General features: G+C 42.2%; 1 protein-coding gene across 1 annotated transcript in view; it reads right to left on the reverse strand.

The window, feature by feature from the left end:
- LOC122433474 (ATP-binding cassette sub-family A member 17-like) overlaps positions 1 to 12,586 on the reverse strand; it is an 86,706-nt gene that overhangs the window by 53,069 nt on the left and 21,051 nt on the right. Inside the window, exons 9-12 of the mRNA XM_043456469.1 lie at positions 6,462 to 6,634; positions 5,351 to 5,494; positions 3,342 to 3,471; positions 50 to 204 (exon numbers count right to left, since the gene is read on the reverse strand). Of these exons, the coding sequence (XP_043312404.1) occupies positions 50 to 204; positions 3,342 to 3,471; positions 5,351 to 5,494; positions 6,462 to 6,634 (602 nt within the window). The remainder of the gene's footprint in view (positions 1 to 49; positions 205 to 3,341; positions 3,472 to 5,350; positions 5,495 to 6,461; positions 6,635 to 12,586) is intronic.

The following is a 12,586-nucleotide window of genomic DNA, read 5'->3' on the forward strand; positions in this document are numbered from 1 at the left end:
CCTTAAAAGTGGATACAGAGGAAACCAAGTCTATCACCCACTGACTCACCTGAGCATAGAAATAAAGATGTTCCGCTACAGTCAAGTTATCATACAAGATATCATGCTGGGGGCACCAGCCCATGCTCTTCCGGATTTGAAGCATGTCTTGAGAAATTTCATATCCATTGATAAATGCCTTTCCACTTGAAGGAGTAATAAGTCCTAGAAGCAAGTGGAAGACATAATATCCTAAAGTCATTGTCATTCAGAGCCACAACAGTACAAAGGCTTAATGATGACCTCTGCTTTGTCTGCTGCTCTTACACATACTATCCTATGTTTCATGTCACAGTCAGCAGCATCCAAGGAGTATATGTTCCATGACAGTGTACGAGGACATTTAGGGGTAGTAGAAACAGATGGCCTTCCTGCTTTTGAGGAGTTCCAACGTGGTTAACTGAGCAAAACACACACAGGTGTTTGTAATGACACTGCTGTAAGAGTTAAGTAATAATACGGACACATATTTCTGTAAAGTTGCAGGATAAAAATATTAATATACAAAAATCTGTTGCATTTCTATACAGTAACAATGAAATATCAGAAAAAGGACTGAAGGAAACAATCCCATTTACCATCATATAAAAAAGAACACAATACCTAGGAATAAACCTACCTAAGGAGATAATAAAAAAATCTGAATCTGGAAAACTGTAAGACACTGATGAAAGCAACTGAAGACAACACCAACAGATGTAAGGACCTACCATGCTCGTGGACTGGAAGAGTTATTACTGTTACAATGACTGAACTACCAAGGCTACCTACAGATCCAATGCCATTGGTATCAAATTACCAAAGGCATTTTTTCCTCACAGAACTGGAACAAAAAGATGGTTTTTAATTTGTATGAAAACACAAAAGAACCTGGATCACAAAAACAATCTTGATAAAGAAGAATGGAATAGGAGGAATCATGCTCCCTGACTTCACACTATACTACAAAACTACAATAATCAAAACAGTATGATACTGCCATGAAAACAGACACATACATCAGTGGAATAGGATAGAAAGGCAGAAACAAATCCATGCACTTATGGTCAATTAATCTATGACAAAGGAGGCAAGAATATACAATGTAGAAAAGACAGTCTTTTCAATAAGTGGTGGTGAGGTAATTGGTATATTTACATGTAAAAGAATAAAATTGGAACATTTTCTCACACCATATACAAAAATAAACTCAAAATAAAACTAAATGTAAGACTGGCTACTCTCAAACTCCTAAAAGAAAACAGAAAATTCTTTGACATAAATTATAACAATACTTTTTTGGATCTGTCTTCTAAGGCAAGAAAAACATAAACAAAAATAGACAAATGGGATCCAAAAGCTTTTACACAGCAAAGAAAACCATAAACAAAACAAAAAGACAACCTACAGAATGGAGGAAAATATTTGCAAATGATGTATCGACGAGGGATTAATATATCCAAAATATACAAATAACTTACACTGATTAATATTAAAAAATTCAATCAAGAAATGGGCAGAAAATCTAAATAAACATTTCTCCAAAGAAGACATACAGATGGCCAACAGGCATATGAGAAGACACTCAATATCGCTAATTATTAGAGAAATACAAAGCAAACCACAACAAAGTATTACCTTACACAAGTCAAAATGGCCATCTTAACTTCAAAAATTTACAAATAGTAAATGCTGGTGAGGGTACGGAGAAAAGGGAACCCTTCTACACTGTTGGCGAAAATGTAAATTAGTGCAGCCACTATGAGAAACAGTCTGGAGGTTCCTTAAAAAACTAAAAACAGGATTACCATATGATCCAAACAATCTTACTCCTGGGCATATACCTGGAAAAGACAAAAACTCTAATTCAAAAAGATACATGCACCCCATGTTCATAGCAGCACTGTTCACTGTCAAGACATGGAAGCAACCTAAATGTCCATCAACAAAAGAATGGATAAAGAAGGCTTTACTCAGACATAAAAAGAGAATAAAATAATGCCATTTGTAGCAACATGGATGGACCTAAAGATATCATACTAAGTGAAGACAGAAAATGCAAGACAATTATCATGATATCACTTATATATGGAATCTAAAAAAAAATGAATACAAATAAACTTATTTACAGAACAGAAACAGACTCACAGACATAGAAAACAAACTTACGGTTACCAAAGGGGAAAGGGGGGGATAAATTAGGAGCTTGGGATTAACACATATACATCACTATAGATAGATGATGGAGAAGGAAACAGCAACCCACTCCTGTGTTCTTGCCTGGAGAATCCCAGGGACGGCGGAGCCTGGTGGGCTGCCGTCTATGGGGTCGCACAGAGGTGGACACGACTGAAGTGACTTAGCATAGATAGATAAACTATATTTTAGCACAGGGAACTATATTCATTAATATCCTGTAATGACCTATAATGGAAAAGAATCTGAAAAAAGAATATATACGTGTGTGTGTGTCCCAATACCAAAGGCACCTCAGACCAAGCTTCACAATATCACTGCTCCTCAATGTTTTCAGTGGAAGGTGTGTTAGCAACCTGTGAGGAGGGTTGTGGCAGCTGGACTCGGAGGAGCTCACAGCTCTCCAGACGTCTGGTGTTCTGTGTCCAAAACCAGTGGAGGAACTGGTTGGCTTTCAGAGCTCCTTGAGATTTGGAAATGTATCTTGCTGGTTTTGTACAGAGCCTTACATGGGTTAACCCTTCAATAAATACATTTTTCTTGAATGAATGAGTTTTCAAATGTCACAGATATTATTTTAGTGATGGGAAGAATTATTTAGGCATAAAAATTATTCTGAAACAGACAACTTCAGCATAATTCACCAGGTATCACTCTAAATGGGCCCCTGGCAATCAAAAGTATGATTTGTTTGGATGAAATGTTTGATTGAGGGATCAGTGGTGCCTCACTGTACTGGAAGGTTTTGCCTGGAAGGAAACATGCCCAGCAGTGTTCACAGTTTCCTGGAAGTGTTTGGAACTAAGTACCTCAGACTGACTGAAAAAGTTAGATATTCTCTCCTCCTGACACAGGGTAATGTGAATCACTAGATGGTAAAAAACAAACAACAAACAAAAATGTCAGGGAAATCCAATGATGGGAAATGGAGCCAAAAAATCTTTTTTTTTTCCTTTTTTTTCCCCTTTATTTATTTTTTTTTTCAGTGGGTTTTGTCATACATTGATATGAATCAGCCATAGATCTACACGTATTCCCCATCCCGATCCCCCCTCCCGAGCCAAAAAATCTTGATCTGGATCAAGGATCTCTCCAGTGCCTCCTTGGGAGAGCTGATCCACACGCACCTGTGAGAATGCTGCAGGTGGTGGTCTTGCCCGCTCCATTGTGGCCTAGGAGAACCGTGATCTGGCCCTGGTACAGATTCATGGTCAGGTCTTTGACTGCCATAAGTTCATCCTTTCCCTTGTAGAACACCTGTTGAAAAGCCAAGTTTGATAGCCTAACACACACATGCCTGTGGCGTTTCTGAAGAACCTATGACAGGCTGAGCACCCACACCAATTTCCCCTGAAAGTTCAACAGTGGAACTCCAAGTGGAAATCCACAAAGGGAGCCCTTTCTTTCAGAGCTTAGCTGCCTGGAGCAACTGAGGACCAGCAAGGCTAGGGGGATTTCCCTGGCCTCTGGAACCCGGTGGGAGAGCAGCAAGACCACAGAGGCCAGAGTTGAAAGACGAAGGGCCTGGAGCTGGAATGAGACCATCTCCCTGCTTCTCAAGCCTACCTCGCTCCTCAGTGCTGGCCAAGCCCCTGAGAAAGGGTACCTTGCCTCTTCCGTGGGCAGTGTTGTCCTCGGGAGAGAACCCCAGACAGACTGGCCTGTTTTTATTTTTTTCTTATTATACAAGTAATCCATTTATAAGAGCATAAAGAAGAAAATGAAATCACCCACAATGCTGTCTGCAGAGGTAACATCACCTTTCAGCCTACGCCTTAGCCAATTTCAGGGCCAGGTGCGGGGTCTGGAGTACAGACGCTATAGTTGGGTGAGACCAGGGTGTCACTCCTCCCCACAATTCATCTACTGCGTTTGGGAGCAGGGTGCTGAGTAAGGGAAGCTGGCACACTTCCTTGCCCCCAGCACCATTTGGTGTGATTATTATGAATCAAATGTGACAGGCCTCTTCCCTGACTTCTCAGTCTCCTTTCTGAAGTCGAGGTGGACACTTGGCAGAATTCCAGGCAAGAAGAAGGGGTGATCTACTGAAGGGCAGAAAAGAAGGGAGGGAGGGGGGCAGGAAGGCAGGAAGGAAAAAATTTTTCCCAAAAGAAAGCCCCTTGCTCTTATCTTTCCCTGTAGATGAGCTACAACAGCCGTCTTGCAACCAGGGAATGACAAGCACACAGCAGGGAGCTACATGCTTCCACTGGTCCAGGGAAAATCAATGAAAGTCAGTGAGTAGAAAGCAAAGTGCTCTGGGATGGCTCTGCTGAGCAGCCGACATCATGGCAGAACCATGTGCCTGCAGGCTGCCTGTTATGAGAAAAAAAAGAGGAGAAATCCCTGCGTACTGAAGCCACAGTAAATCCAGTGAAGCTGGAGCATTCCCAGCTGCTCCCACAGGGTGTGGAGGAGCTGGGATGATCCCCCATGCCATGGATCCCCTGGAGTAGGATGTGATCCACTTGATCTCACAGATCAGGAAGGTGACACAAAGTGCTGAGCTAGTGCCTTGACTTTGACCGTCTATCAGCCACACAGAGGGCACCACCTCTCCATAGGTCCATCATGTCTGAGGAATGGAAGACTCCTCTGGAGGACACAGCAGGTATAGAGCTTACCCCCAGGCATCCAGTCAGGGGAGCCCTTGGTCAACACAGGACTCAGCAGACACTGGAGAGAGGATGAACACTTCCACATTTGGAAGTCAACAGTGACATCTGGTTTACTACTTGATTTGGCTGCATAAGAACACTGGTGAATCAAAGCTGGCCATCAAATGACTGAGTTCTAGGGCACCCCGAACAAGAGGTGCCTGGCATTTGCAAGACTGTTTCAAGAGAGATCATCTAGACCCTCTACCCAGTCATTTAACTTTATGACAGGAAATAGGACATTTTATGTTATACTTCTAATTTGTGGGATAATGTGACAGAGGGAATTAAAAATCTATCACGAGGCCAATCCTTTGGGGTCAGCCTGCCCTCACTGCCTGTTTAATAAAGTTCTGCTTGTTTGAGATGTAAAAAAAAAAAAAGCAATCTATCACAAAATGTACCTTGTAACTGTCAGAATGAAACAGAAACCTCTATACACTATTTCTAAAGTTCTCAGAAGATCTGAGAGCTGATACCTTGTATAGATGCTGGATTTCAATTCCTTTTATCAAATTGGTAGGCTCATTCTGAATGAACTTGTTTCCCAGAACTTGCTGAAGATCCTCTAAGTCTAGCACAGGTTTCCTAAGGGATGTAGGTTCTCCCCACCAGTAGGAGGGCTAGAGAGGAAGTAAACTCATTAATATGTTTAGGTGAACTGGCTTCTTCTCCTGGAAGAAAAATATTTCGGTAAATTAAATTTTCACACTTCGCTCCTCCCACCCCCATCCTCAGCCTCGCCAGCCAGATTTCCTGGTGTTGAACCTTTGATGATGCCTGAAGGAGTCAAGAATTTGCTCACAGACTCATTACTAATAAACTGCATTTCAACCTACAACCCATGGCCTGGGGGATGGAGCTACAGAAGATGCCTCACGTGCATACTCCTGGCATACTCTCCATAGGGGGAGAAGCTATTGGGACGGCCAGCAGCCTCCCTGTGGGTAAAGGCCTGGAGAAAAGCTGGTGCTAACAATCCACCCACTTCTCCACAGACCAAGAAGGCCAAGCGTGGCGGCCTTTGCCAAGGCCTGGAGTGAGGACCTGTGCAATTCAGATGGGCTCAGACTGAATCTGCAGGAGGGCCGAATCAGGCATAACGAGGTCAACTTTGTAAGAAAAATCCAGTCGTTGTAGGAGAGAAGAGATTCTGAGAACTTCATGGGGTCGTCAATGAAAGCTGTGCCCTCAGGTCACAGAGGTCTCAAAGAGCGCCAGGGCCTTGCCACCAGTCCAAGAGAAAAGAGGCCAAGGAGTCCTGAGGGCTCCAGCTTTTGGGCTGGTATTCTGTGGGGGAATGTAGGGCCGGCCACTCAAGGGGGCACATGAGACAGCCACCGCACTCTTAAGGGGCCTCTGCACAGGGAATCAGCAGTGGGGCAAGGGTCAGAGAGACTGAGACTCATTAATCATGCTCCTTTGGCAACCATAAGTTGACAGGTTTGGAGTGAATCCAGATTAGAGAACCCCACTTAGATTTCTCAGAGTTTGAAGGTGCAACCAATATCACCAAGAGGGATAGGAACATTGATGACAAGCTATAAAAATCCTGGTGTCAATCTATAAAACAGCAGCATCAGTACTCACCATGAGGAAGAAGTACCAGGGCTTGGGTGTACCATACTCTCCTGGGAAGATGGCCTCCACATACCAGGCCACTAAGCCGTACAAGACAGAGTCTAGCAGCAGCATCAGAAGCACCTGAGTGAAGTTAAACTCTCCTCCTATACTGCCCATGTTCCTCCACTGGATGCCTGTGCCTGTCACAAGGAAGGACAGTCACCACATCAGAGACAGAGAAAAGTTACCAGAGTTTTCCAATCAAACAGTAGAGACCAGGCCAATGAGAAGACTGGACTATTCGTCTCTGGAGTATTAAGAGACAAAAACAAGGCACAGGAAAGGAAAAGCTAACTGTTAGTTTCTCTTTTGAGATAAAACTCTTTTTTGTTTTTTTCTTTTGGCCACACCACACAGCTTGCAGGATCTTAGTTGCCCAAGTAGGGATTGAACTAGGGCCCAGCAGAGAAAGTGTGGAGTCCTATCCACTAGGCCACCAGGGAATTTCCAATAAAACATTTTTCTTATTGTCAAAATGGTCCCTTCCTACTCCTCCTGACCTCCTCCACTTGGGTTAATTTTTACTTTGTAGGTCAGCACAGGTATCTCCTTCCCCAGCAAGCACACATCCTCTCCCTCTGGGATTACCTGCCTAACCCATGTGCATCCGGGTCCCCTGTGCAAGCTGTGAGCATTGCTGGCTCTGCTCTGCACTGGAAATCTGCTCACCTACTGCCACCCCAGCCTGGGGCCAGGGACTGTCAGATTACCTCAGTTTCTCCAGCCTCTGACCCAGGGCCTCACATGCAGCAGGTGCTCAGTACACATATGCTCCATGAAGAAAGGAAGGTGCTGAGAAAGGGCCTGGGACTGATTCCTGGGTGTGAATAAAGGCAGGTATCCTTTGTAATGCCAACGGTCTCACCTGAATGCAACTTGACTGCACTTCTCACGTAAAGCATCCAAGGTACCTGCACCTGCTGCCACACAGCAGGACTGAGGAGGTGGTAACTAACATCACCACAGCAGATAAATCAAGGGCTGATGAGCAGACAGATGGGCTAGAATGGTGCTCACTAGTCACCTGGGACGTTGTTCTGATTGTATGTCTGGGCGGGTCTTGGAGTCTGTGTTTCCAACACGTTCTCCCAGGGCTCTGATACTGCTGGTACGCAGGCCACGCTGAGAGGACCAACATCAGGAGACCTCTGGAGCCCTTCCTGAGATGACATTCCCTGACTTGTGTCTCCCTTTGTGCCAATCAAGAGCTGTGCCTCTCACTGTGGCTTACAGACAGGTGCCGTAAAGTCAGTGCACGCAGTTCACGAAGGACAGGTGCACCTTGTTCAGTGCATGTCCACAGCGTCCCAAGGAAAGAAGAGTTGAGGCTCCTTCCCCACCTCAGCAGACATTTGATTGCCACTTTATCTATTTATCAGGAATATACATTTCAAGTACATAAAATGGAGTTTAACAAGCAATTACAAAGGAATTACCCTTGTGCAGCTACCACCTAAGTCAATCACCCCCAAAACCCCAGATATACACACCCCCATTACAACTTCACTGCCATCTTTGTTTGTAGGCAGCATCTAGTTGGATTTTGCATTTTTATCTAAACAGTCTCTTTTTACTTGGTATTCATATTTACTGTGATTATTGATTGTCTGGATTAAAATCTACCACTTTGCCAGCTCTTTTCTATTCGGTTCAAATTTTTGTTTCTTTTTTCCTCTTTTTCTTGCATTAATAGAATTTTTATGATTCCATTTTAGTTCCACTATGATTATTTGTACCTCTAAATTTTGTTTTTCAGTTTTGTTCTAGGGTGTAAAGGCACTTCCCTGGTGGTTCAGATGTAAAGAAACCACCTGCGATGCAGGAAACCCGGATTCAAGCCCTGAGTTGGGAAGATCCCCTGGAGAAGGGAATAGCTACTCACTCCAGTATTCTTGCCTGGAGAATTCCATGGATAGAGAAGCCTGGAACGCTACATACAGTCCATGGGGTCACAAAGAGACGGACATAACTGAGTGACTAACAACACACAGGGTGTAAAATCGTCTTTAGAGTCTATATTCAATATTATTTGAAGATACTTCATTTCTCCAAAGATATACAGATGGCTAACAAACACATGAAAAGATGCTCAACATCACTCATTATCAGAGAAATGCAAATCAAAACCACAACGAGGTACCAACACACGCCAGTCAGGATGGCTGTTATCCAAAAGTCTACAAGCAATAAATGCTGGAGAGGGTGTGCAGAAAAGGGAACCCTCTTACACTGTTGGTGGGAATGCAAACTAGTACAGCCACTATGGAGAACAGTGTGGAGATTCCTTAAAAAAACTGGAAATAGAACTGCCATATGACCCAGCAATCCCACTCCTGGGCATACACACCGAGGAAGCTAGATCTGAAAGAGACATGTGCACCCCAATGTTCATCGCAGCACTGTTTATAATAGCCAGGACATGGAAGCAACCTAGATGCCCATCAGCAGACGAATGGATAAGGAAGCTATGGTACATATACACAATGGAATATTACTCAACCATTAAAAATAATTCATTTGAATCAGTTCTAATGAGATGGATGAAACTGGAGCCCATTATACAGAGCGAAGTAAGCCAGACAGATAAAGACCAATACAGTATAGTAACGCATATATATGGAATTTGAAAAGATGGTAACGATAACCCAATATGCAAAACAGAAAAAGAGACACAGATGTACAGAACAGACTTTGGGACTCTGTGGGAGAAGGCAAGGGTGGGATGTTCTGAGAGAACAGCACTGAAACAAGTATACTATCAAGGGTGAAACAGACCACCAGCCCAGGTTGGATGCATGAGACAAGTGCTCAGGGCTGGTGCACTGGGAAGACCCAGAAGGATCGGATGGGGAGGGAGGCGGGAGGGGGGATCGGGATGGGGAACACATGTAAATCCATGGCTGATTCATGTCAATGTATGGCAAAAACCACTACAATATTGTAAAGTAATTAGCTTCCAACTAATAAAAATAAATGAAAAAAAAAAAAAAGAAGATACTTCATGTGTAGTGTGAGGAACTTACAACAGTTTCCGGTTTCCAGTACTTCCCTCCCACCCTTTGCTACTGCTGTCCTGAGTTTTACTGTCACACAAGTTATTATTTAGCACCTTACACTGCTCCCGTTTTTGCTTTAGTCAGTCAGTTCTTTTTTAGAGCCAAAAAAACTCCACAAAAGACAAAATAAATTCTATTTTCCATTTTTACTGCTCTTTATTTTTGTGTGTAGATCCAAGCTCCTGTCTGATATATTGTTTTTGCTTGAGGAACTCAACATTTCTTGTAATGTCTCCTAGCAATCAATTCCGTCAGTTTCGTTTATTTGCAAGTCATCCCTGACTTTCTTCTGGATATAGAATTCTGGGTTGACAGGAGTTTTCTTCAGTACCTTAAACATGTCACTTTATTTCCTTCTATCTTGTTTATGTTTATTGGCTATTTAAATATGCTTTTTTGTGAAGCACCTATTTTTATACTTGCTTTTTTATACTACAAAGTACAATTTTTAATTGATTTCGTGAATTCTTTAAACATCCTTTAAATACAAGCCTTTTGCAGGCTAAATGTGTTTCAAGAATCTTCACCCACTCTGTAGCTTCTCTTTGCATTTTCCTCATGGTGTTCCTCAGTTTCAAGTCACTATTTATCAGTCTTTTCCTGACAGCTATTTTTGTATCTTGTTTAAGAAATCTTTCCTACTTTAAAAACATGAACATACTCTCTTATATCATATCCAAAAAACTATAGTTTTTTGACATTGGAAACGATTTCTGTGTATAGTGTGAATTCAAAGTCCAATTTCAATTTTTTCCATAATGTTCTTCAGTTGCTCCAGGATTGTTTATTAAACCCCACTGCTCTGAAGCCTTGTCTCTGATACCTAACAGTGCATTTGTCTGTCTCTTCTTTTCTATTAGTCTATTTGTCAACTATAATTTTAATTACTATTGCTTTATGATAAATCACAAAATGTGGGAAAGCACGTTTTTTCTCTCTTGTTCTTCCTCAAGAGTTCTTGGCTCTTCTTGGTTGTTAATACTCCCATGTAAATCTGAGAATCAGCTCATTGAGTTCTATTTAAAAAAAAAACTGCTGGAGTTTGGACTGGGTAGGAGTTAGATGTTACTTGTTTGCACAATTCATATGATTATGTTTGAGAGTAAGGTGCTGCTGAAAGGAGTTTGGCAAATTCCCCTGCCCCTGCATCTCTTTGATCCTGACTGTTCTTCCCTGACTTCTCAGTCTCCTTTGCAGTAGAAGAGGCCATGTGACACAATTCATCCCCCCACACGACTTCTTCCTGACTTAACCAAGCTTTTGATTATTCGATTTTCTATTAAGTTTGAAAGTTTTACACTGTTTCTAGCCTTTTGCTGGTCGGCTCAGTAATGAATTACCAGATCTACTCTGCTGCAAAGTCTAATCAACATCTTTACTCTCCTTCCAAAAAGTATTTATTCCCATTGACTTCTGACTTTATCTCTTCAAAAATCCTTTTATATATTCTAACTCCATTTCTTAAAAAAAACCATGAAGACATTATCATCATTATTTTACACAATGTACAGGGATTTCCCTGGTGGTCTAGTGGTTAAGACTCCATGCTCACAATGCATGGGGCATGGGTTCCATCCCCAGTCAAAGAACTAGATCCCTCATGCCTCAACTAAGACTCTGCATATCCAAAAAAATTTTTAAGAGGTAATGCATTAATACAATGACATCTTTGTTTTGTTTCTCAATTGGTTCAGAAATTAAGGAGGAGGGAAAGGCATTAATTACTGGGCCTCTTAAAAATTAAAACTAATCTAGTAAATTAGTTTACTAATACAAAACTATGGTTTTTCTAGCAGTCATGTATGGATGTAAGAGTTGGACTATAAAGAAAGCTGACAGCTGAAGAATTGATGCTTTTGAACTGTGGTGTTGGAGAAGACTCTTGAGAGTCCCTTGGACTGCAAGGAGATCAAACCAGTCCATCCTAAAGGAAATCAGTTCTGAATATTCACTGGAAGGATCGATGCTGAAGCTGAAGCTCCAATACCTTGGTCACCTGATGCAAAGAAGTGACTCACAGGAAAAGACCCTGATGCTGGGAAAGATTGAAGGCAGGAGGAGAAGGGGACCACAGAGGATGAGATGGTTGGATGGGCATCACCAACTCAACGGACATGGGTCTGGATGGACTCCGGGAGTTGCTGATGGACAGGGAGGCCTGGCGTGCTGCGGTTCATGGGGTTGCAAAGAGTCAGACACGACTGAGGGACTGAACTGAACTGAACTGAAAAAAAAAAAAAAGAGGTCAAAATGTTTCTGCCATACAACCACAGGTCTGCTTTATGTTGTATTAATATACAGTGATTCCTGCTTCAGGTTAGAACTGAAAGCCCTGCACTAGACTTACTGAGACAATGTAGAGGAATTCCATTTATTCACTCACTATCAGGTCTGCTGTCTGATTTGAACAGATAGGTCAGATGACCAGGAAAACCTAATCCAGTGAAAGCATGAGGACTCTAAGAAATATTATCCTTGGATTTTTAGCATTTCATCAATTATATTCTTAGAGAATCCTACCTGTTTATGGTCATATGCATTTGCATTTCCTTCAGCTGTAACGCAACAGCACTTGTGGGCTATCCCATGCCTTTCAGCAAAAAACACTGATCATAAATAATCAAGACAGTCTTAGCACAGGAACAAATTTAGCATAGGCCCAACCACTCACTCTGATTCCCTCAGTTTTAACAAACAGACCCCATTAAGCATCTACAGTCATTCACAAATGTGGAAGGAATCAGATACACCATTTAAAATCTACTCTTTCCCCTGTATTTGTGAATTATGGGATCAACATTGCTTTGTTAAAGAAAATCACTCACCTTCAATAAATTCTGGCCAACTTAACATCTTTTATTAAATTTTAAGTACCCTTAACCCATTTAGACCATCCCAACTTAACAAAGAAATCCATTGGTAGGCGATGCCTCTAAACTGGCCATTGGAGACTATCCCAGTGGCAGTAAGGAGACCCGCAAACTAGACCCAACTTCAACTCCTATCCCTGCTATCTGCTGCAAAACCAGCTGTGTC

This window comes from Cervus canadensis, chromosome 32, assembly GCF_019320065.1.
Source record: "Cervus canadensis isolate Bull #8, Minnesota chromosome 32, ASM1932006v1, whole genome shotgun sequence".
In the NCBI taxonomy this organism is placed as follows: Eukaryota; Metazoa; Chordata; class Mammalia; order Artiodactyla; family Cervidae; genus Cervus; species Cervus canadensis.